We start from the raw sequence: 25,879 nt of genomic DNA, 5'->3' as shown, positions 1-25,879 counted from the left end.
TTATCCCGTTCTTGCTAAATGAAGTAAGTTGTAGAAGCCAGGACAAGACAAGCCACTACCTGATCAACTTTAAAAGGTCAAGCAACTTCAATCCCAATTCAACAAGTTAACTAAGGTACTAAACACCAAAGACTGTTCCTTCAAACTTTATGCGGTTCCATGTCGCAATGCCTAAAACGTCAGAAGGTTGAGACCTTTTCTTCTTCCATTTTTCGTATTTAACTGAACATGTGATGCAGGATTGACAGTTGTATCTCTTAGATTAAATATGGTCCAAACGCATGGTGTAAGACGTATATGTCATGATCTTCCACCATTTTTCAAAGAGACAGAAGTGCAGAAAGTCTCGGTGACTTGCAGACTTGGATTATATGTAGACCCTCTACATGAAATTATATTTAAAGAATTTTATATAATACTTTAGCTGCAATAATGAATAACAAACATCATATGGCCGGAAAAAGTCTACGTAATTATCCCTATATGCAAAGCTTCAATGTAGAACATATTCAAACCATTAGATTGAGTTTTCAACTAGAATAGGATTTGGTACAAACATCTATTACCTCTCTGAAGTACTGGCTATGGTTTGATGGCAATGATTAGTTATGCATTGAACCTCCTTTGTTATCTAATGTATCAACCTCGATCACAACTCCAAAATAATCTTTTATACACTTTGTGGTGGTTAATACAAATATATATTTAGGTTTTGCAGCCTTACAAGATATACTGCAATAGCAAGAGATTTGAAGAGCTATGAAAATATCTGCTTTTGAATTCATAGATAACTATAAACAAAGAAAAAGAGGTTTGACAGGTATTCTTCAGTTTAAACAACATACGAAAGTTAATCTTACATGACATGTTATGGGAAGAATTATAAATTAGAAGCTTCACCAAATATCGTGAGTGAAAGGTTCAACCCTATCATGAACATGTTTCATAGTACTATATAGACATACATAGCATGCATATGCATATTTGTTTGTGTAGGGAATGAAGAGACTTTTGTTCCAAAATACACTGAACATACAAGTGTGGATGGCATCAATGGCCGTGTCAATTACAGTGCTTTCTTGGCACAATAGGTTAAATACTGCTGATAACAACATAAACAAACACAGATTACAAGATATTATGAATTTAAGTATTAAGACATCAAAAAGAAGCAAATGGCAACCCAAAGGGCATTTTCAAGGCTTGTTTAATATGTATAGCTTCACTATTTTACCCCTATAGGATCAAAGTAGTAGTCTATTTAATATATTATTCTTCATCATAGTCTTCATCTTCTTCATCCAGGCGTGAGTTGATTTGTGCCAAATTGTGACTGTCGATCACCATCCTATCCATTTCTGAAAGTGACATTCCAAGATAATCATCATTTTTAGGTTCGACAGACTTCACTGTTGATGAATCGCCAGTGCCAGTTACAGGAACTGTCTGCGGTGGTGGAGTTGGTGGTTGTATGGCAGCTCCTCCATCTACGACATCAACCACTTTGGCCGTGCTCTCCTCAACCCCGGCATTCAAATCAAAGTCCCGACCACTATCACCTCCAGCCACGTCACCTTTAGTTGACTTAGTCAACTCTAACTGGTTGTCAGCCTCCCCTGGTGGGTTAAGGTTTAATTTGCTGCTCTGTTGAACCGATGGTGTGCAGGTTTCTAGTTCTAATTCCATCTGCTGAGGCTCCTTATCTGCTGACACTCTGCCGCGGCCCCTCCCTCTTCCTCTACCACGGCCTCTGCCTCTACCATTGCTGCTAGGTTGCCTTGCTTCATGCTGCATTAGCCGATGTGTGTTCAGTGAACAAATTGTTCAATAATAGCAGAAGAGTATAAGAGTAACAATGTGCTAAAGATTTTGCCAAGTATATAATACATACAAACTTACTTAAAGCAGATCAGGAATCATCCAATTATAAAAACCAAATCACTTGCTACTGACACTTCACAATTTAAGTTTATCATTGTGAAGGAATGAAAATAGTGGTGATCAGACATTTTAAATGTGTCATTAGCTTGGTCCAACCATTGCTAAAAGATAGAGGTTGCAATCACGACAGATTCACTTGTAACTGGATCAATATTGAATTCTTTTTTCTTTATCTCAAATGAGTCAAACAGTAAAAATTTTAAGAGCTTGGCTAGTGAGGAAACATGTCAAATAAGTCAGTACAATCTAACAGGTCAAGAGTCACTTAAAGTGTTCTTAAATTCTTAAAACCTCTTAAATTTATCATCTTAAGTCTTAACAATTTCTTTTATAATTATACAAGAGCAAGTACCCGCGCTTTGCGGCGGTGAGATGGTGGGGGTGATAGGTCATAAAATGTGATAGGACATAGAGTGTAATAGCTAAATGCCTTAACTGTACGGGCTCCGCCCTCGGATTTAAAAATTCGTCAAAAGTATATCAAATGACATCTCTAATTAAAGAGCATGAAATTTTAAGAACCCCCATATAATTTTTATAATTTATCGATGTACAGATTTTGAGATAAAAGATTTTGAATGAATTGGCGGAATAATTGATTTATGGAGGAGAGAGAAAAAAAATGATTGGTTGAGATTTGAAGAGTGAAAAGATAATATAGTTATTTGAGGTAAATAATGAATAGATAGGGGGCACTTTGGGAAAGTAAATGTTGAAACTTAAAATTTAGACATGAGAATTTGCTTTATAATATAGTATAGATAATAGATTCAAGATTTATGACTAATAGAAATCACTACACAGACGTAGAAAGTATTGACATGTACTCGAGTAGGCCCAACCCTTTTGGACCCATATTAAAAGTCAATGTTGACCTCAACCAACATGCCATTTTGCCACCTCCATATTAAAGGGTTGTGATCATTTGAAAACTAAAATTTTCGTGAAAACTAGAAAAATGGCCAAAACACAATGTGATCTGAATTTAACACAATGTGTTTTTAATTTTTTTTCTAGAAAACACATTGTATTAAGTTCATTCACAATGTGTTTGAACAATTTTCTGATTTTCACGCGCTATCAAAAACACAATGTGCTTTTAGATTAAACAATAAAACCACATTGTGTTTTTAAAAAATGCAACTAAAACACATTGTGTTAAATTAGGATCACAGTCGTGTGTTTTGGTCAGTTTTCTAGTTTTCACAGAAATTTTAGTTTTCAAATGAACATTTCACATAAAATAATATGCATAATTTAATCGAACACAACACATACAGTATATGTTGGAAAACAAAAACAGGGACCTTTACCATTCGGTTTCTCTTCAACTCTTCATCACTATCATTCATTTCATCCGCAGCAGCTTTCCTGTAAAAGACAATAAATTACATTCATATCTAATTAATTTTCAGTTTACTGATTCCACATAATAACCTTGAAGCTTCAAGAAAATCAATCACAAAGTAATGGATGAGCAAGATGACCACGATACTTACTTCCGCTTTATCATTGCACGATCATCAACCCCTGCATCAGAATGGCCATAATCAGGGACCTTGTTCACAACTTCCCTCAAAAAATCAAACACATTGTAGCTTTGCACACAGTGCTTCCTGTAAAAATAACCAAAAAGTAGCTATTTTTTCAGTTGTGATCAAAATTACCAGAAATGATCTTTAGCCAGCCCCTTAATAAAAAATTATCAGAACCAAGACTTACAAATGCAGTGAATTAACCGTCTTTGCGCCCCTGAGTATGGTTATATCATATGTACGATCACAAAGATCTTGCAAAAACAATTCCAAAGCTTTGGCTGCATAATATAACAAAGTAAAATATCAAGAACACCGCATGTCTAATATCAAACCTAAAAAGCAACATTAAGAACTTACAAACTAAAACCGGCACGGCCATGGCAATCTTTCCAACATCCTCATCAGCTTGCATTATCTTCTTGATCCGTGCCTACATATAATTACTCTAAAATGTTAGGAGTGACTCTGTGACAATATATTATTACCAACACTTTCTGGTTCATAAACATGTATCCAAGTTGATACAATATTGATATTTCATATTACCCCGTATTATATGTGTTTGAGCTCCTATAACTTGTAAACTGATAAATGACATCAATCTTAATGACGTGGGCCACGTGGCACCTTATATAGCTGACAGCTCTCAAGAATTTTATTAAAAGTGAGAACTTACACAATACCGACTGAAAAGGTCACCGGATACAAATTCACATATTAAAAAGAATCCAGAACGGACCCATTAACCGTACCCCCAAGCCCTTAACCCCGAAAAACCGATCACAAGGCCAACATGAGAGAAGTAAAGTTGCGCGTTTTCTTATAAAGCTTACTTATTTTATTTCAAATAAATCATCCTAGAATAGCGCTAAACTTACTTAGTTAACCAAATTTCAGTAACTAAAAAAACAGCCTGAACCGACCGACAGACAAACAATACTTTCATAACTAATAACAAATTTATCATTACAAACTTTTTTTTCTCCAAAAAATACATATTGGAAATTGAAATTAAAATCATAACAAAAACAATAATCATGATAATCAATAATTTTAGCATCATAACAAAATTACATAAATAGGCTTTTATATTAAATCAATTTAGTCCCTTTGTATATAAAGATAAAAAAAAAAATAACATAATAAATCTAACACTACTTATTGCAAACAATATCATTTCTTGCGAAATTAAAAATTTATATATATAATTTATATTTATATAATAATGATTTATACGAAAACAAAAGCTCCAATAAAACTTATTAGTCATTCAAAAATATTTAGAAATCGTTATGTCTAAAGACTAGAACTAACTATATTATATTATATATATATATATAAATCAGATATAAAAATGAAAAAGAAAAACTTACAGCGGGGAAACGAGTATCGAGCTTCTTCTTCATAACGTGAATCTAATGAATTAATATATATATTAATTATTACAATTAAAAGAAGAAATAATTAAATAAAGGATCTGGTGCAGATCTGGAGTGGACAGACGTTAGATCAGAAGAATCGGATCATGATATCATCAGCATCCAGTACGTAACTTTTCGAGGCTACAGTCGGACCAAAATGTTTTTTCTTCTTTATTATATCTCTAATAATCTTCTATACATTATATTATGATATTATCACACACGTAAAATAGTGTTTGTTTTTGTGTTTTTTTTTTCTTTTTGTAATGTTGAATCTTTAATAGAGAAATTAAAAGAGACTTGAGACCATTCGTAATCATCCACCTTTTTTTTTACATTTTTTTCTGTCACATCAGCGAACTTTTATATTACGTATTGAATCACATGTCGATAAGTTCATTCACGTATAAAACATATTAAAATTGTAAAAGTATATTTAAAGAGAAATGATATTTGTACCATACATTTTACTAAATCTACCACACAGAACAACCAACTGAACACAGTGTACAAGTTTTTAAAGCAAGTGTGTGGTAGTTTTATTAAAATCTATGGTACAAATATCACTTTCCATTTATAAATGAATATGTATTGACACGTAAAACTTCTAAATTTTTATAAGGAAAGGAGTATTGAAAAAAAAAGTTCACAACACTGACAAATTCGAAAGAACAAGAGCATATTACCCTTAGCATGTCTTATAAAAATACTCATTGATGCTCCCATTCTATGACCATTCTCATTGTTTTAGTGGTTATAGACGAAAATATTATAATCAAATAGAGTCGGGTATTGTCATGTGTGTTTTTATATCTTTATTGTCATTTATTTTGTAAGAAGTTGAATTTGTCAAATTTGATCAGACGAAATTCTCATATTAAATGTCATCTAGATTCTTGGTAAGTGTAAGAACAAAATTGATAAAAGAAGTCAATTTTGGTAGTTCTTTAAAACAAGTCAAAAGTGCAACTCATATGTTTACAAATTACAATCTGTTTTGGACAATACTTTTAGCACCGGGTTGGAACGTTGAATGATCGAGGTAGACCGGTCGAGGGATTGGTGCGTTTGTAGCAGATTTATTTGTTTGAATCACATTTTGGTTTACACGGTTAGGCTTCCAATTGAAGTAATAACCGGTTAGTGAGCCGATCCATTTTTAGCCGGTTTATTTGTTTGAACCTTGTTTGGTTTGACCCAACGGGGGTATCAATTGATAATGGTTGCCGGGTTTGTATAATTTTATAACTAAAAGGAAACTTAATAGTTTAATCTTTAAAAAAGTATTTTTATAGTATATCAAAGAATTATTTTACTTTCTTTATTAATAGAGAAAATGATGTGAATAATAGGTTCTTTATCATTTTTGTCATTTTTTTTTTTACCAAAGTCATAAGAAGTGGTTGACTTCTTAGATATTTAAGTTAGAGGTGTTGTGTTCAAAACCTACCCCCAACACTTCCACTTCTACTTTATTTTTATTTTTTTTTATAATATTTTGAAAGAAAAAATAAATAAGAATGGTTAGTCTTTAAATATATGTTTCAATATACTAATTTCCTTCACATTTGGTCTCAATATATGAGGTGTACCGGCATCTCTATTTCTTTTGTCTCTCTATTTCTTTTGTCTCCATTAAGTGTACCAGCATGATTATCTTCTACGTTGACTAGTCATTTCTCTAAGTCGAAGTATTCTATTTTCCCCTTCCCGAGAATGTATATTACCACTGTACTTTCAACAACAGAGATATGCATACGCATAAGGTAGCTAGTTGTCTGATTATTACAATTATTTCGTTATCATTTTGAAGTACGATGACATGCATACAACCATTGGGTAATAGTCCAGTGACCACCAGCCGCCACTTTCCAGGTGAGGTCTTGGGTTCAAGTCTTGCCAAAGGCAAACTTGAGATAATCAGTGGACTATTGAGTGATTAAAAATCACCTTGACACTAGCCTGGCTAGAGAATTAGTGGATACCAAATGGTACACGAAATCGGCGCTTTCCATTCAATTACTTTTTTTTTATGCTCCCTTACTCAAAATGTGGTTTTCTTTTTTTTGAAAGGTGTGAATCATTTGCTTGCAACAGGGGATCTAGCTTACTTGTTTTAACCGGGTCCGCGCTAGAGGGCCTTCTCACCCCTAATACCTAGTAGGAGGAGAAACCCCCCACTAAACCATCCGTGGGCACGACATTTAATTGGGGTAAACCTTGCCCCCTCTGCAGGACTCACACCTGCTTCACTGGAGGACTTTTTGTGAAATTCCTTTTTAAATGTCTTTCTCATGTCTTAAACTCGAGACCTATAACATGTAAAGCTGGTGATCAACCACTGAGCTATAATGGGATACAAATGGATCACGTACTCCAATTCCAGCACATATGGAGAGATTTCATATTCATGTAAGGTTCAAGCTCTTTTTATCTCAGGGCATCACAATAGGCCTAAAATTCTTTGAAATCAAGACAAAGACTACGAATATAATGATCAAGTAGAATCTGAATTTTGACACAATCTGATCAGATCTTTAGATTCATCAGACCGAGTTCAGGCTCCCTACCGATATCAGTTGCAAACGTTTAGACCGTTTTAATCAATCCGGAATACTTGTAAAATCATCAGACACTTGAATTTTGCAATAACAAAAATATCATCAGCAAAACTTCACAACTACGGACACGAAACAATCTGCAATCAGCATAACCAACTATGAACTTAAATCTCTGATAATTTACAGGCTCCATGTAGTTATCAACTTAATTAGAAAAAAAAAAAGAACATAGAACAAAGGAGATTTATAAGACCACCATATATACACTATTTAGTATTTACAAGGACTGAGTGTGTCATCAGTTTTAAGTGTTTACAGAACATATATGCATGGCACATAATGTACACCATGAACTAGTGATGTAAAGTTGATAACTTGATATCATATCCTCAGTAGTAACAACAAAAGTTTTGGCATAGCCATATGTACATCAAGTTGATGATACACATGTGATGATGGCTTTTAATCCAAGTTTCACTTATGATCGAGTTTTTCATACCGAGGACCAAATTTATGCAGTGAGACTCAGTACTTGTACGGTTGTTACCAAGGATCAGTGTTGTTGTATAGAGAACTTGCAATGGATGAAGGTCTAGTCCAATCATCTTCCATCAAGATAAGGTTAAGTCGAATAATTAGCTTTTCTACAGCTTCTTCCTCCGCTTTTGATTGCTTCACTAAGGTAGATTTCTGCAATGAACTTTTCTGTAATAGAAGCTTCAACTCGTGATGAGATGGATTTAGGTTATTCAAATGGTAAAACATCGCAAAACAAAACTAATTAGCCAAGTGAAATGGGTCGAAATAGCATTATTTACTAAATCAGGACTTCTTTGTAATAATCTTGTATATGTGATCTTATCTAAAACCCAAGATATTGGACAAATAGTGTTTCAGGTCAACCACTCAATTTGACGAAGCCCTTACAAGAATTCCCTATTTTGACCACTTACCCAGCCTGCCCAGTCCCTCCATTTAGCCCTCTTTACTTATAGCTCAAATAAACAATGAAAGATTGATTTAGTTTTCAACTTGGTAGCGGTGTACCTCTGTATCCTGATATAACCTGAGGTATTGTAAAGATTCTTTGTAAAACCCGCAGTGGTAAAGGAGAACGCCATAATCTCTTAGTTCTGTACAATCGGCTTCTAGAATAATGAGCCGCTCACATGCTGAAGGAACATGAAAATGATAAAGCATTATACAGTTATACCCCAATATCCTTAAGGTATTACTGCCATTTGTTTATCAGTCAACTAGCCTAACTTGATAGTAGACACTCATCAGTGAAAGAACTGAATCAGAAGGATAGCAAGTAACAGCACAAAGACCATGACTGTTCAAACCCATATCTAAGCAAATCAAAATGCAAAACCAAAAATTATATACTTCCGACCTGCAAATTTGCCCTTCGCCCCATTACTTACAAAAGATCGATTCAGGTTATGTTTTTATCTCTACGGTTAAAATAAAATACAGATGGAAACAAGTCAAATGAGTCAAAAGTCGCCTAAACTTATTTTAGATACTTAAAACTTCCTACATCATCTTAATAAACAAATTAAATTATTATATTGCTTTTGTACACACTCTAGATACTTATCAACCAAACAAATGGACAGAAAGTTTTCAGCGTCAGCACATCCCGACCCATTTCCACTCATTCCAAAAAACTTACCCACTTTCATCCGCTCCAGTTGACCAGTTATTCAACCACCCCTCACCCATTTTACCACCCTCTAATATGAATACTTCAGCAGATATAATATATCACATCAATTCATATTCATTGTGGTAGGAGAAAGAAAAGAGAAAGGTATATACCAGATAGTGCACGCCTTATATCCCCAAAGCGAGCACTGGTCCAAACTCCACGTTCTAGCCTATGCCTAGCAGCCTTTGCAGATGCAAGCTCCAAGCCACTGTAGTAAGCAGAGTTATATCATGATGAAATTTGAATACATACTCTTAAAAAAATAGACTTCATATTAACAACTTAAGGACCTTTTATCAACATTGGCTGATCTATCAGAGCAATTTGCAGCCTCTGCTGCTCTTAGAAATGGACTTTTACTTTGGTCAAGTTGAAATGGCCAGAAAGCATTCTTCAAGTCTCTCAAAATCTGTGCACAGATTTATATATGCATTGCTCAACCCTAATCTTTAATATGTTGTGATATATATTTATTATCCCCCTTTTTTGTGGATTCTTTCATCATATATTATACATATTCACAGATCCATGTATGTATGTGACACATAATGCATGTGGAAAGTTAACCTGTATTTAGATATGTGACTTTGTGTGCCTAAAAACAAAACTTAGTCTTAAAAGTGTGGAACAAATCACATTAAGATTAATTTGGCTCACCAAAAAGAGCAGTTGTTTTTATCCAAATAAAAAAAATGAAATAAGTAAATCAACCTATAGGTTAATATGTCAGCATAAAAGACAGGAGCTACCTTCAGTAACAGGGATTCAGTTGTTACAATATGTTGCTGATCAGACTCCGTAGTTTTCTGCTTGAGATATCCTCTTGGAGAACCATACGAATCATGCGAAGATATTTCAACATCAAATTTGATGAGACCCCATAAGCGTAGCATTTTCAGTATCTCAGAATAAATCAGTGAAAGCATAGACATTGACCCCACACGATGAGTCAAAACCTGATGACATAATGATTATGGAATAATGCATTAGTATGTAACAGAAATCTGTATAAATATGTCGTAATAAGTTCAAAAGAGACAAGTCTTCCTACTGAATGAAGATAAACTGCTTGTTGCCCCAACTGGCTGCTTGATTTTGTCCTCCGAAAGCCCTAATCAATATCATTAGTAAAGGAAACAGAAAAAAACTGACATATAGATTTTATATTTTGAGTGTCCTATGGAAACAAATTACATGATAACCTATTAACCAGTAAAGTATGTTGACTATCTATTACTCGTACTAAACAGGTTTAAGTTTCACAATGTTCTAAAATATCTGTGAAATAAGAAACTATTTTCATATTTTATGGAGGAGCATACTACATAAGAGATAACAAACTTTGACCGACTTATGTTTCGGGTAAGACACCTGAACTCACAAAAAGGGTGATCTTCTATGTTAGCTGGCTTTTAGGTGCCATGTCAGAAAAGGACAACATGGGCAAAGTTACAGAGATGTCCGGTAACAAGGTCAATCACCACCAAAATCAAATTTTTTTTAGTTGGTAACCTTTTTATAGGTAAAACAGATATGGTTACAAAAACAAAGCTAAAAATAATGTTGGATGCTTTTTTATGCAGTTAGCCCTCAAATATAGCTTCCACAGAAACATGCTATCTCTCTTGGCAACAAATTTAGCATGTATGCTCAATCTTATAAGATCATATTATAGTTATAAATAAAATATATATCTATTTACAGCATGAACTGAGAAATTAGAGATAGCAATACCTTGTCAACATACATGTACCTCTCTAGGCACTCAAGAAACGTATCAGGAGATGATCTAAACGATGAACTGTAACGTGAGCAATAACCCATAGAAAGATCATCCAGTCTCCCAATAAAAGCATCAACGGGTAGTGGTACGGATGAATGAGAAATGAGCGAATCATCCTCTGCTGCTATGTAAAGAGCTGTTTTCCCTAAATCAACCGCTCCATTGATGATTATACTCGTTTCCCTCTCGATACTTGACAACTTATTGATTTGTGAGCAGAACCCGTCCCTTGCTTCCTGCCAGTAGTACATCACATTCACACAAATGAAAAGTAATATATCCCATTAGCACTTATTATTTGGGCATATCCACAAATGCAACATTTGAGTGTGCACGAAGCACCACTGCATAGGGTCTCCAAATTTTTGGGTCTTAAATTTACCACAAATAATGAGTATATATCTATAAATGCAACATTTGTAAGGGCCTTAAATGTACCACAAAAGGCGTTACATATGACTAATTCGACAGCGCCGATACATAGCAAAATGGATGGTTAACATTCATTCTACTATAAAAGAAAAAAAAAAAAAAAAAAAAAGCTAAAATTACCGTAGCAAAGGTGGTGTTGAAACCAGAAGAAGAAAGGGCATGATGAAGTACAAATTTTTTACTAAAATCTGCTGCTTTAAATTGTGATCGACACACTACTACACCACAAGGATTTCTGCTAATAATAATAATAGGAGAAGGAGGAGGAAATATTATTGATGATGATTGATGAATACTACAAGTGCCCAGAATCCATGAAGGAGATGCTGCTAATCCTCTTCCACTCATTTCTTCTTCTTCTTTTTTACTCTTACACTTTTCTCTATTTTTATTTTATTCCATCTACTACTATATCGGTTGTTGTTTGGTTTCTTTCTATATATGGATGGATGTTTGGCAAACTTTGCATTTTTTATTAAAAGAAAATCTTCCTATTTGAGAAAAAATTTAAAATTTCGGTATGATTTAGATCCACTGACATCTTAGAGGGGAGATAAGGCTGACTATATGTTTTTTAAAAATGGAATATTTCTTTAATATATTTTTTAGAATAAATTACACTTTTCGTCCTTAAAGTTGGTACGTTTTTTACTTTTCGTCTCTTAAGTGAAAAAAATACAATTTTGACCTTAAAGTTGACAGATTTTTTCAATCATCGTCCCTCGCCAAACACCGTTAAGTTTCAGCCGTTAAGTTGGACACGTGCAACACACATGAGGGACTGAAACTGCAAAAAATGACAAGTATAGGGACGAAAACTGAAATTTACTTTTCTGTTGTTATCATCTTCATCTTCTCCGGCTGACTTTCGTCGGAAAACTTAAAATGCCGATATCTCACTCGTTTCTTCGAATTAGACCACGAAACCACCACCAAACTTTTCAAAATGAATTTCCACACGAATACTATAACCAAAACGAGATCCAATGAATCGGTTGTCACATCCGAATTCTTTGTATCTCAATCTACTAATCTAACTATTATAACAACTTAATAACCTTAACGATTGACCAATAAACTATACCGAAAACCTTACGATAAAACTAACATCTAACTAAATCGCCAAAAATAAAAGGTAACGAATCGCTATGAAACTTAACACAATACTAGATGAATCAATAGTAAATTTGTAACAACTTTCAGAATGAGATTTCGACGTAAGGATTTCACGAACAACGGATTTAAAGTTTCTATACAAAATATAGAACAAAAGCTATAATCAACCAAATGACGAATTGTAAATTGCTTTGAACTTCTATTACATAAACTAAGAATTAGGTGACGATTATCAGAATTTTTGATCTGAAATATTTGAATTGCAGGGGCTTGTCAGGCCACCTGGTCCTTTCGTCCCTGTTTGTTTCCTCTTTATATTTCTAATTTTTCGATCTTATGTCTTTGCCTCATTGACAAAAACCGAACCCACATGAAGGTCTCTCCCTATTTTGTACTTTTCTTTTTGGTGCAAAGCTTATGGAATTATAAATGAGGCACACCATTGGTGTCTTAGTGAGGAGCACGTACACCTAATCCAACATGGACTTATTTGCGAAAACAGAATATTTCATTCTTGGAACAAGCTAAATCGTACAGAAATATTGCTTAAAATCTATGTTATGGGTACTTTGAGTTTTCCGGCAAGTGTTGAATCTGAAATCTTTTGGTTAGAATTCGTGCGAAAACTAATTTTGAGAAGTTTGGTGGTGGTTTCGTGGTCTAATTCAAAAAAACGAGTGAGATATCGGCATTTTAGGTTTTCCGGTGAAAGTCAGCCGGAGAAGATGAGGATGATGAAAACAAAAAAGTAAGTTTCAGTTTTCGTCCCTGAACTTGTCATTTTTTGCAGTTTCAGTCCCTCACGTGCGTTGCACGTGTTTGACTTAACGGCTGAAACTTAACGACGTTTGGCGAGGGACAATGATTGAAAAAATCTGTCAACTTTAAGGTCAAAATTGTAATTTTTTCATTTAAAGGACGAAAAATGAAAAACGTGTCAACTTTAGGGACAAAAAGTATAATTTACTCTATTTTTTATGTTAGAATATGATTAGGTCACTAATAATTTATTGATGAATAAAAAAATACTTTAATACTTTAATAATTCATTCGTGACTTAAAATTGTATTGGTAGAAAATTTCTTTAAAAAATATTTAGATAGATACATTATTCACCATCCTCATCAATTTTTTACTTCAATAATATCCAACATCACAATATATATGTCAGATACTTAAATGTGCCTCTAATAGTTACGGGTGCTTTGGAGGTCATTCAAATCGGATGCAAAGTTGTGCTTGGTTCTACTCCTAGCCAGGTACGTTCCATGTGGGAATAACTTGATCTCAAGTATAATGTGGATAACATATAGTGAAAGACAGAGGCGAAGTGATATAATACTATTTTGAAGATAGTTATTGTCAATATCTTGAAGTTAGGGACTAATATAGATATTAAATGAATCTATAGGGGGTTTTTATACAAATTCATTATAGATAAATTTATAAAAAATTAAAAAGTTGTGTATGTTACTGTATTTATCATCTTCCTCATCCCATTACTTCCATTGAAGACCTCGCCCCCATCTTTTTTTCTTTGATCTGCAATTAATCTAAGTATAGCATAAAACATACTTCAATCATTATAAAGATCATATAGTTTAAATCCCACCGGAAAAAATCTTATTTGGTTCACCTAGATATGGAGATTGGGGGTGGCTTCATAGGCAAAATCTTTGAAAGTATGAAACTTGTAAAGGGAAAGACTGGTCGGTTGGCAGGGGCTGAGCACCGGCTAGCCCCCTGCTAGCTCCGCCACTGGTGAAAGATAATGAATTAAGGTATCAATAAGAAGTGGCGAAACCAAGAAATTAACTTAGGAAGGGTTGATGAGCGTCCATTTTTGTGATAAAAACCCTATCGAAAGGCTTTGTTTCAATGTCTAAATGAGTTAATACTCCGGAACTATCGGTACTTAATGGAGTTGTATGTTTACGCAGGTTCACGGAAGATGCCAGAGAGGGTAAATGACATCAAGTAACTCAAGATGAAAGCCTACGAAGTTACAAAACACAAGGAGGTGATTCGGGAGCCGAACGAAGCAATATGAGAAGCAACAGGAGCTGCCAACGCCGCTAGGCGACCTAGTTTAACAACCGACTTAAACACCTATTTAAGTCGAACTAACCCTCAAAACCCTAAGAAAGAGTCGATTCAGCAGCCCTAGTCGCCCATATTCAACCCTATGTCGACTTTGCAGATTCCAAGGAGGTTTTGGAGCTTCTAACACCTTTCGATCTTCATCCTCAACCTAGATCTACTCTTTTATTTTACTTTCAGTTGGTAAACAACGTCGTTCATCTTTTCAGACTTTGTTATTCCTTTAATAATGTAAGGTTAGTAGGCTGAATACTTGTTTGGATCAATGTGATCATGTAGACGTTTATTGTTTTACTTTATTTGTTAGAATCTGTTGGAGTGTGTTTTACTGTTTATCGTAGATCCATGTTTTACTAGTTCTTCATATTATTATTGGTTTTATATCTGCATGTATTAGTTTAATTTTGATGTTCGGTCTATAATCATACACTAGGATTAAAACATAAGGATGGAAAACACTAGTCGGTCTTTAACTAGCTTTAAAAGGTGATTCACTTGTAACCGATATTCGACATCAGGGATTCAGAACCCAAGCCGTTACAGGTGATTCAGAGAAAAAACCCACAGACTTGTTATTCATGAGAGTCGAACCCAAGACCTGTAAGAAAAACTAGGGTTGCATCTGCCAGTTGAGCTAACTTCATTTGACGATATAGGTATTATATATTACTAAATGTGCTAGTATTTTGGGGTGGTCTGTGGCCCTCTCTAAGTCTTAAGTGGCTTCACCACTATTAATAAGATGAAATTAAAATGAGAAGAAGTCTATCAATTCCACTATCAACCATTTGGTTAAGACTATGTTAACAATTGACATAAAACGTAATGGATATTCAAGTCCTACGTATCAAAAGGAGTTGAATAAAACTACTGCTAGAACGTTTTTTTTTTTTTTTAAATTAATTTAGTAACAAAAATTTTTTAGAAAAAACTGAGCTATAAACATCTAAGACCCTTTTATCAAGAGAAGTGAAATTAGTACTATTTCTTTTGATAGATGTACCACAACAAGACATGACTGACTTGTACAATCAATGGTAAAATTGTACCTTGTAATACATCCATAGAAATAATGGTACAAATATAGATATAACTACGATTTGAACTTTATCATGTAAATGTGAAACATGCTCCAAGATTATTGCTACGTAGATAGTCAATTTTTTTTTTTTTTAAAACACTTTTTTCAATTATTTATGTTATGTAACCATAATAATCAGACAATCTCTTTAAAATATGATTTTAAACACCTTTTTAAAGAGAGCGTTTATTACTCCCTACGTCTCAATTTAAATGTCCAAAATTGACTTGCTGAGTCTTTTTTTTCTCTAACTTTGACCGTAAATATTTTTGTTTGTATAATATAAGACATGATGAAGTTATATCAATGAAGAGTACATCTAAAGCCCAATATGTTCATATATTATACATCAATTATTGTATAACACACACGAAACAATTTACAGTCAAAGACTTCAAAAGTCAAAATTGGACATTTAAATTGGGACAGAGAAAGTATATATTATGTCTATATAAAAATAACTTTTTAAAATTTTTTTATTTGTCATTAACAATGCTCTATATTCATAACCTAATGACTCTAAAAAGAGAAAAAAATTAACAAAACTTTTTTTTGAAAAACATGTTAATTTGAAGTAAAAAGAAAAGATATGATAATAATACATAGCTTCTCAATGCTTGAAAATGAAAGAAATTTAACAAAAGTCAATGAAAATAAGTTGAAATTAGTTTCAGAATATAATAACGAGAAAACATACCTTGTCGAAACCGAAACTGAAACGAAGCCATTTTAAGAGGAAATGACATGAATGATAAAAATTAAATAGTAAATAAATAAAATATAATATCACGTCAATAAAAAATGCCACGTAATCAAAAATGTCCACGTGTCAAATGTTGCTATTTCCGGTAATAAATGAAAGTTCATTTCTAAATAACAAAACTTTTAAAAATCACTGTTATTTTCGTGAATTGGTCGAAAAGTGCTTTCTACTTTGTACAATTATCCCTAATATAATGATATAAAGCTAAGGAAAGGATGAAAGATGGGCTATTGAGGCCCTTAAGCTTCGACATATATAACATCTATCTTCCTCCTTCTTTTCCCAAATTCATCTCGCACCCCAACTTATATATAATTAACCCTAACAATAATTTCAAATCCCCACTTCATAAATCGAAGAATTATTACTTTTTTCTACCCGAATTCAATTACTCAGGTATTTCCCTCCTTTTCTCTCACTTTAATTTAATTATACTTATCTATATTCGAAACCCTAATTCGTAAAATTAATCACTTTCAGTCAATTACACTCAAAATTGGGTCGAATTCTGTTCGATTCCCAATAATTATCGTTGTTTCCCATCTGGGTTTTTTTCTGCATCGTTAATTTCAAGTGTTTGACTTTTTAAATTAGGGTTTTTAGTTTTGAATTTTTTTAGGGGTTTTGATTTTTTGTATTTATATATATATATATTTGTTTGATATTGTTAATTCGTGAATGTGGGTATCACGTTTTTGATTTTATATGGGTTTCAAGTGTAATATTTAACAGTCTTATTGTAAAGTTTGACTTTTTGTTTGACCTTTATGAAGTTTTGTAATTCTTGAATGTAATGTTTTCAATCTTTTGACTTTTTGACATTATATATATATATAGAGAGAGATATGGCAATGGTGGCAGTAAAAAAAATGATAGCCATATGTCAATACGGCGGAGAGTTTGACACGAATGCAGACGGGTCAATGTCGTATAGCGGTGGAGAGGCTTATGCTGTTGACCTTGATGATAATATGCAGTTAAGTGGTTTTAAGCAAGAGATTGCAGAAACTATTGATTCGACTGTTGATGGGATGTTAGTGAAGTATTTTCTGCCTGGAAATACGAAGAATCTTATTACTGTGTCTAAAGATAAAGACTTTCAGAGAATGGTAAATTACTATAAAGAATGTGATCAATTGGAGGTGTTTATAATGAAAGACGTTCCGCCTGCTAAAACACCTCCCATGAAGAAGCAGCCTCCTCGTAGGTAAATTTCGACCCGAATTTTTGAAAAGTTTCATGTGTTTGTTGTTGTTTGTATTTAGTTATGTGTATTGCATTGTGATGATTCACACATGATCCTTAAGATGGTGTTTGGATATATTTTTATAAAATGATGATTACTACGTGAAGTTGGTGAGTGTATGGGTAAACGTGATTATGATGTTCTAGCTTTTTAATAATTAATATTAATAGTCAGATTTAAGGAAGCGGCTAAGAAGTTGTATGAAAACCAATCATTAGTTTAAGTTTTCTTACCTTCTTACCTTAAGCGGGAGATTTTTTTATTTTTGAGTATTCTGGGCCTTTTTGGATTTGCTTCTACGTAAACCTTTACGGATGAAGTTTATAATATATAGGGAAATTACTTGTTTACTGGTTCTTTTACCCCTGAGTTGAGGAATTCTACATTTCTACTCCATATAAATGGTTCTCTTTTTCTTTTCTTTTTTTTTCCATAAACTGCCATTTTTGTCATTTGATAGTTAATAAATTAGAATAATGTGAACACTGAATCAACTGGTTATTTAATGATTTTGATTTTTAAGAGCAAAAGCACAGCCAGAGAATTTCTTCTGCATCCTGTATTATTCAATTTCTGGTTCTGGGTATATATATATATATATATATATCACATAATCACTTTCATAGTGCACATCTAAATACCCCCTTACTTATTAATGCATCTTGCTTTTCTCTCTCTCTTTAAAGCTATGTTGCATGTTTATGCTTTAATTTAGATTTTGAGAACCATTCTGACAGAAAAAAGTCTGCTTTTTTACTTTTCAAGATCCATCCTGATAATTGTTTATTCTTGAACAAATACAGACCGCAGAAGAAACCAGCTGAACCAGAAGCGGCGGTTGCAATTCTGCCGCCTACTGACCTTGATTCAACTGATATGCTCCCTCTTAATGAAATCATTGACATTGAAACAAACAACGAGATCGCTCCAATTGCTTCCGCAAATCCCATCTATCCTTACCCTACACCTATCACTTGTAATGAACCACCCATAGCTGCAAAAAAGTGGGAGAATCTTATAACGGGAGTAGGCCAAAGATTCCGTTCACTAGCTGAATTCCGAGAGGCCTTAAGGCATTATTCAATTGCTCACGGGTTCAATTATGTGTACAAAAAGAATGAAAATCAACGGGTAACTGTGAAATGCAAATCAGAAGGATGTCCTTGGCGTATCCATGCATCAAAGTTATCTACCACCCAATTAGTTTGTATTAAAACAATGAGGCCAACTCATACCTGTCAAGGTGGTTCAATAAAACCTGCATTTCGAGCTACTAGAAGTTTCATTGGGAGCTTAATTAAAGAAACAGTCAAAGATTTTCCAAAGATTAAGCCAAAAGACATTGCTAATGTTCTTAAACGTGATTATGGAATCGAGCTCAATTATTCACAAGCAAGACGCGCTAAAGAATACGCAAGGGAACAGCTTTTAGGATCTTATAAAGATGCATACAGGGAACTACCATCCTTTTGTGAAAAAATAAAGGAGACAAATCCTGGGAGTATTGTTACATTTAGTACCAAGGAGGATTCAAGTTTTCATCGGTTTTTTATTTCTTTTCATGCCTCGTTGTTGGGTTTTATTCAAGGTTGCCGGCCTCTTCTTTTTCTTGATAGCACACCAATAAATTCAACATACCAAGGAATATTGTTGACTGCTACTTCAGCAGATGGTAATGATGGTGTGTTCCCAGTAGCGTTTGCTGTTGTTGATGAAGAAACTGATGATAACTGGCGGTGGTTTCTAAGTGAGCTAAAAAATGCTGTGTCGGGACACACTCAAATTACAGTTGTGGCAGATTTTCAAAAGGGTTTAAAGGAATCTTTACTTGAAATATTTGGTAACGAGTGTTGTCATGCATATTGTTTAGGTTATTTAGCCGAAAAGTTCAATAAAGATTTAGCAGGGCATTTTTCACATGATGCTAGACGACTCATGGTTGAAGATCTTTATGCTGCTGCTTATGCAACAACACAAGAGGGGTTTTGGAAGTATGCTGAAGATATTAAAACCATTTCACCTGAAGCCTACAATTGGATTGTAGATGCTGAGCCTAAGCATTGGGCTAATGTTTTTTTTGAAGGTTTAAGGTACAATCATATGACATCTGATTTTGGTCTTCCCTTTTACGTGTGGGTATCAGAAGCAAGCGAGTTGCCAATAACTGAAATGATTCATGGTTTGAGGAAGAAAATGATGGAGTTGATGTACACACGTAAAACGGAATCAAGTCAATGGTTGACTCGGTTAACACCATCTATGGAGGAAAAATTAAAGAACGAAACTTTTAAAGCGCACTCAGTTCAAGTGTTACGGTCAGAGGGAAGCAAATCTGAGGTTCGATTTGGTGAACGTATTGATACTGTTGATATTGATAATTGGGATTGCACCTGTAAAGAATGGTTACTTACGGGATTGCCATGTTTTCATGCTATTGCGGTTTTGGAATCCTATGGTAGAAGCGCATATGATATTTGTGCTGCATATTTTCATACCGATTACTACCGATTGGCTTATGCGGCTCCTATAAATCCTGTTTCTGATGTTGAAGGATTAATGGATACTGAACTTGATGATGGTTCAATTGTTATTACACCTCCACCCACTATTAGTACACCTGACAGGACAAAGATACAGAAAGTTGCATTTGGTAGGATTGGACCAGCTGACTTTCTTAAACGTCAACTCCAGTGTGGGAAATGTAAAGGGCTGGGTCACAATAAGAGATCATGCAAGTATGTCTTTATATATATAGTATCCTCCGTAACTAATACTAGTATTTTCCTTGAGACTGGTAGCATAAAGGTGGCAGAAGGGGGGTGGTGGGGGAGAGAGAGTTTTTCACGAGTTATCAGTTTTTCACTACAATAAAATACTTTAGTTTCTTAAGAAAAGCAAATTAAAAGAATGTATGCATTAAATTTAGATTTGGGATAACTTTTTACCTTTTAATTGTTTTCTCCCACAACTCCTTGGATACTTTTTCACATCCGCTTATGTCGATCCTAGATAAAGTTTAGCCAAACACTGCTGAGCATTTAGCTTCAAGCCGCAATGATCAAGTTTGCAATGCATCCAAATGCATTCTAATGAAATTCCATAACTGTTAGAAACACAAACCATACACGTTTTAGCAAAGTAGCCTACATTTATGGTCCATGATCATTGCTAGGATATTTTTTAAATATCGTTTCAATTCTGTTGTAGTTGAAGGCAATGCAGTCAATAACATAAGGAAAATGATAATGACAGCCCTAAGGGCTGTCATTAAATATTGATTTATGGATGTTTGAATATGTTATAGAAGCAACCATCGCTGTTGCATGTGGTTAAATTTTATTGGTTATGACTTCTGCTCTTTAGGGCCAAAAATAATCACATCCAAACATCCCCGTAAAAGCATAATATAGAAAGCATAGTTGGTTGTTCATCATTTAAGACAAATATCTCTTCTTCTCACCTTTAAAATTTTGTGGCTAATTGTTCGTTTTGTTTTCACAGAGAACCATGAATAGTTTGCAACAACTTCTCGAAGGTGATAGATAGCATGGTGACAGGGTGATTGAAAACAATAAATTTTGGGTTGACTTTGTTTGGATTCTTAGCAGAGCTGTCATGCACTCGTTTTAGCTCACAGTCGGCTGGGAGATTAAAAATTGCATTGTGCCAGTCAGAATATACAGCAGTTTTTTTTTTTTTTTTTGCCTTCCAATTTTCCTGCTAATTAAATGTAAATGTCAATAGTAATTCCATTAGCAGATCACTTTTTCTTTTCGAGGTAAAGTTTTTTGGCGTAGACTATAGATCAGCTTAGTTTTGGTTATCTCCTAGCCTGTGAAAGTGTGAAGGAGTTAGCTGATAAGAACTTTTAGAAATAGCTTTGCGCTCTTGGTGGTCTAGATACATTTTTTACAACTTCACAGGGTGTTTCCTCATTCTTGAAATTCTTTAATAAATAAAACAAAAATCTTATTGGTTTTTTATATTTTAGTACAATTTATTTCTTTCATTTTGATCATTACTATTATCCCTGATTTGATAATTACTTCTATATGTAGATACTTTGATCAGAAGTTTTGACAAGGATCATTTTTTGTTCGGTCCTTAGGCAGTTAGGCTTACTGTTTTTCTTCTTCCTTTGATAAATGTTGCATATGAATTTGTAACGATTAGCGGGTGTTTTGGATATGTCTTTTGTAAATAATTCTCAGTTATTATTATTATTATTTTATCATTACATTGGTTTGCGATGTGAGTTTATGATGTTTGTAACTTAGTTGGTTATGATCAAGATTAGCATTTTAGCAGTATGTGCAATAATTAGTTTAGTAGCCGTTGCCGGATTAAATAGTTTGTTTTTACATTCTCTCCCAAACAATAATCTTTTATTTCTTTTATTAGTTTTGCCACATCCAACACTTGTAAATTGACATGACAATTCATATTTTTATTTTGAGCTAATTAATTGGAAATTGATCTAATTAACTTCTCTCAATAATATTTTTTGAGTTCCTACTAAAAAAGCACTAGTACAAGTGTTTATCATTCAAAAACATTTATGGTGAGTTAAAATGTTAATTGTGAAATATTCGTTTTCTAATGAACTTTTTTGTTTTAGTGTTATATAAAAATAAAAAGGGTATTCGCGCGTTGTGGTGGCTGTGGAATTGGCGGCGATTGGTGGTGGTAGTCGTAGCGGAGATGGTGGTGGCAGCGGTGGTGGTGGTAGTGGCGGTAGCGACGAGTAGTGTAGGTTATTGATTTAATGTGGTTTCGATATATTGTATATCATATATTAGCATGTGTATATTGTTGAATGTTAAAAGTTGAAAACCTTATTTGCTTTAGATAGACGAGAGTAAGTACCCGCGCGTTGCGGCGGTGAAATGGTGGGGGTGATAGCTAGGTCAGAGAGTGTGATAGTCAAATGCCTACGGCCTCCGCCCTCCGCCATCGGATTTAAAAATTCGTCGAAAGTATATCGAATGACATCTCTAATGAAAAAGCATGAAATTTTAAGAACACCCATACAATTTTTATAATTTATCGACGTATGATTTTTGAGATAAAAGATTTTGAATGAATTGGAGGAATAAATGATTTATGGGGGAGAGAAAAAAAAAGATGATTGGTTGAGATTTGAGGAGAGAGAAAGGGTGTTATGGTTATTATAGATAAATATAGAATAGATGAGAGGAGTATTTTGGGGATATACTTAAAATCAATATTGAAAATTTCAATTCAATGTTGAAAATCTAGAAGGAATCTGCTTTATAATATAGTATTAAGATAGATATATAAAACCATTGTATATGAAATATGAATTATAGTCTTTGGAGGTGAGGAAGGTTAAAAAGGTGGTCGTGATGATGATGATGATGATGATGAGTCCTTTAAACACACAAAGCATTAAGAATTTTAATCTTAATATATACTATAAGATAGTTGAACTAATGACTTATCAGCCAATCAAATAGCTTAATTTTATCAACTTGACTCTCGCTTATGTCATCCTTTAGATTAGCTATAAATTAAAAAACTCTAATAATCATTATCCAAATATACTATTATATTACTATTTATATTAAATTGTAGAAAAAATCTCATTAATTTATATTTTTTTTGTTTTCTATCAATAATTTACACTTTTTAGCCCTCGATACTTAATTTATATTTATATTTAGCATCAACTTGAGGAGATTTTGTTAAAAAGTTACAAAAGGTATTTATATTTAATTTTTTTTAAAGTTTCAATTGTCACTCAAATCAAGAATCCTAATTGTTATAAAAAAAATGTGAAAACAATTCTAATTGTTATCAAATTATCCTAGGACATGTGATTGAAAGTAAACCTATTCGTATTATGAGTCCGCATCATGATCAAATACATATACTTGAATGTCAGGCACATGATCACAAGTATGTTTATATTTTAATTCCTAATTATCTTTAATAATAACGAGAGCAATTACCCGCGCGTTGCGGCGGTAAGATGGTGAGGGTCATAGGTAGGTGATATGTGATAGGTCATAGGAGGTGATATGTGATAGAGTGTCATAGCCAAATGTCATAGCCGTATTGTTCCCGCCCTTGGATTTAAAAATTCGTCGAAAGTATATCGAATGACATCTCTAATGAAAGAGCATGAAATTTTAAGAACACCCATATAATTTTTATAATTTATTGATTTACGGTTTTTGAGATAAAAGATTTTGAAAGAATTAGAGGAATAAAATGATTTATGGAGAAGAGAGAAAGTTGTAAGCATTGATGTATGGTACATCATGCATTATCATTTATACATTGTTGAAATTGAAAGTTGAAACCCTATTTGCTTTATAATATAATATAGATATTAATATTACATTATGAGTACAAGTGGTTTTAAAAATTCTATAATAGAGAAATTATTGTAGCATGTGTCTTGTGGAATGACTACGACAAATAATTGCATCAATATTTCTCAGCTAATAATGACAGTGACGAACTTATGATTATTGTACTACAACTTGTAAAATATAACATTTAGAACCGTATACGTTCAAAATTATAAGCTTTTATTAATTAAATGTATGAAAATATAATATTGATAATATCGTAAACCCGTGTCCAGTGTTGGACACGGGTCTAAAATCTAGTACAATTACTATTGTTATCAAATTTTTTTTCTTTTTTATAATAAAAAGCAATACAATTCTACAAATTATTAATTTATAAAACTATATAAAACCATCACTATGCTTAATTAGCTTCATCTCAAAGATATAAACCTACCAAAATCATTGCAACTTACGGGGAAAAAAAATCTTTTATTTTTATAAAAATCATAAAAAGAAAAACGGGGCTCAAAGTGTGTAAAAAACCTTTGAAAAATCTTAACCGATGAAAAGAAAAATGTGATATTATTTCATGTAAATGTGCTAGGAAGTCAAGGGGCTCATTTCAAAAACAATTTGTCATGCTAGTAATAATGCACTTCTTGACATTAAAAAAAGAATCGATATGTGCCAAATGTTAAAGCTTAACGATAGGTATACGTTTAGATCAAGACTTTACTATAGAGTCATAAGATTAATATCACTTATAATTAAATACAATCAAGAGAATTGATAAATAATTAAATATAACCACTTGAGTTAAATTAAGACTTATTCTGTATGAATTATGTTTAACACATTATTATATAAGCATTTGAGTTAGATCAAGTGGCTACTAAAATGTTTAACATATTATTACATAAGCATTATTAAAATGAGCTATGTTTAACACATTATTACATAAACATTTGAGTTAGATCAAAGGGCCGGGTATGGTCCGGGTTTTAGTAATCCCGGATCCAGACCCGATTAACATTCCCCGTCTCAAACCTGGACCCGGACCCGACGAGTCTTCATTTACTTATTAACTATCGGGTAACGGGTTTTCTATTATTAATACCTTTTGAAATCCTTTTTTTTGTTATATAAAGATTTGTAAAGTAAAAATTTAGTTTTTCACAAAATAATCAACTTATTGGGATTTTCCATCTTTATAACCTCTATCACTGAATGTTTGAAACATTAATATCTAGCTTCATCATTTTTCTAGCTAGTATGAAACTTATCTCAATAATCTGATTATAATAGCAATGTTAACTGAAACCAACGAAACTGTTAATGTGGAACTAAAACTAAATTCATTACACAGTCTTAAGCTTCATGCGTTTTATATGGAAAACCATTTTACTTTCTATAAATATTTAATTGATCTCTCTTAAATTAGTACACATTTGTTAAGTTTGCATTTTATACCTATTCAAATAATTTGAAGTAAACATATTACTATGTAATGTAATATATACGGGCCAAGTTTAGGGTATACGTGTCGGGTTTGTGGGTTTTCATTTAAAAACATACCCAGACCCAAATCCGCAAAAAAAAACCTATTCCCATACTCGGCTCTAGACCCGCTTACCTGAATTCAAACCCAACCCAAAATTCTATGATTTTGGATTTTCCCATCGAATACGAGTTTGTTTGTCATCCCTATTCATTATTTAATAGTAGTAAAATTAAAACTGAATACAATTTTCAAAACATATTGTTCTCTAATACTACCCCATACCATTGTCATGAATCCATAAAAAAATCATCAAATATCTTAAAAAAAAACCCCATTTATTTAGCCACTTTGAACAAGTAGTA

General features: G+C 33.2%; 3 protein-coding genes across 4 annotated transcripts; 1 reads left to right on the top strand and 2 right to left on the bottom strand.

Moving 5' to 3' along the window:
• Positions 1 to 1,009: 1,009 nt before the first annotated feature.
• LOC122595533 (dr1-associated corepressor-like) lies at positions 1,010 to 5,110 on the bottom strand. The gene is made up of 7 exons (XM_043767905.1): positions 4,983 to 5,110; positions 4,853 to 4,894; positions 3,837 to 3,909; positions 3,664 to 3,757; positions 3,441 to 3,557; positions 3,255 to 3,312; positions 1,010 to 1,788 (listed from the first exon to the last, which is right to left on the bottom strand). The coding sequence occupies exons 2-7, from the start codon at positions 4,883 to 4,885 to the stop codon at positions 1,270 to 1,272; spliced, it is 894 nt and encodes a 297-aa protein (XP_043623840.1). The 5' UTR covers positions 4,886 to 4,894; positions 4,983 to 5,110; the 3' UTR covers positions 1,010 to 1,269.
• A 2,594-nt stretch (positions 5,111 to 7,704) lies between these two features.
• Positions 7,705 to 11,902, bottom strand: LOC122597989. Of its 2 annotated transcripts, none has more exons than XM_043770594.1 (8): positions 11,511 to 11,902; positions 10,910 to 11,194; positions 10,227 to 10,286; positions 9,925 to 10,131; positions 9,466 to 9,584; positions 9,286 to 9,383; positions 8,509 to 8,633; positions 7,705 to 8,151 (listed from the first exon to the last, which is right to left on the bottom strand). In XM_043770594.1, exons 1-8 carry the CDS (start codon positions 11,736 to 11,738, stop codon positions 8,005 to 8,007), a joined length of 1,269 nt encoding a protein of 422 aa, XP_043626529.1. In that variant the 5' UTR covers positions 11,739 to 11,902; the 3' UTR covers positions 7,705 to 8,004. The 2 variants fall into 2 exon arrangements, with proteins under 2 accessions (XP_043626529.1, XP_043626528.1); XM_043770593.1 differs by having other exon boundaries at positions 7,705 to 8,166; positions 11,511 to 11,898.
• A 4,852-nt stretch (positions 11,903 to 16,754) lies between these two features.
• On the top strand, positions 16,755 to 21,679 carry LOC122597758. The gene is made up of 4 exons (XM_043770324.1): positions 16,755 to 16,846; positions 17,288 to 17,657; positions 18,500 to 20,431; positions 21,198 to 21,679. The coding sequence occupies exons 2-4, from the start codon at positions 17,296 to 17,298 to the stop codon at positions 21,205 to 21,207; spliced, it is 2,304 nt and encodes a 767-aa protein (XP_043626259.1). The 5' UTR covers positions 16,755 to 16,846; positions 17,288 to 17,295; the 3' UTR covers positions 21,208 to 21,679.
• The last annotated feature ends 4,200 nt before the right edge of the window (positions 21,680 to 25,879 follow it).

The sequence above is a fragment of the Erigeron canadensis genome, chromosome 4 (genome assembly GCF_010389155.1).
Source record: "Erigeron canadensis isolate Cc75 chromosome 4, C_canadensis_v1, whole genome shotgun sequence".
Taxonomy (NCBI): domain Eukaryota; kingdom Viridiplantae; phylum Streptophyta; class Magnoliopsida; order Asterales; family Asteraceae; genus Erigeron; species Erigeron canadensis.
Note: the sequence above shows the minus strand (reverse complement) of the source record. Positions and strands in the feature narration are given on the sequence as shown.

Excerpts from the sequence above, each read along its gene's own strand:
- LOC122597989 (XM_043770593.1), bottom strand. The coding sequence starts at position 11,738 with ATGAGTGGAAGAGGATTAGCAGCATCTCCTTCATGGATTCTGGGCACT. Across the intron at positions 10,132-10,226 it reads AAGCAGTTTATCTTCATTCA|GTTTTGACTCATCGTGTGGG; the intron begins GTAGGAAGACTT and ends TTATGTCATCAG. Across the intron at positions 9,585-9,924 it reads CTGAATCCCTGTTACTGAAG|ATTTTGAGAGACTTGAAGAA; the intron begins GTAGCTCCTGTC and ends ATCTGTGCACAG.
- LOC122595533 (XM_043767905.1), bottom strand. The coding sequence starts at position 4,885 with ATGAAGAAGAAGCTCGATACTCGTTTCCCCGCT. Across the intron at positions 3,758-3,836 it reads GGCCGTGCCGGTTTTAGTTT|CCAAAGCTTTGGAATTGTTT; the intron begins GTAAGTTCTTAA and ends TATATTATGCAG. Across the intron at positions 3,558-3,663 it reads ACGGTTAATTCACTGCATTT|GAAGCACTGTGTGCAAAGCT; the intron begins GTAAGTCTTGGT and ends TTATTTTTACAG.
- LOC122597758 (XM_043770324.1), top strand. The coding sequence starts at position 17,296 with ATGGCAATGGTGGCAGTAAAAAAAATGATAGCCATATGTCAATACGGC. Across the intron at positions 17,658-18,499 it reads AAGAAGCAGCCTCCTCGTAG|ACCGCAGAAGAAACCAGCTG; the intron begins GTAAATTTCGAC and ends GAACAAATACAG.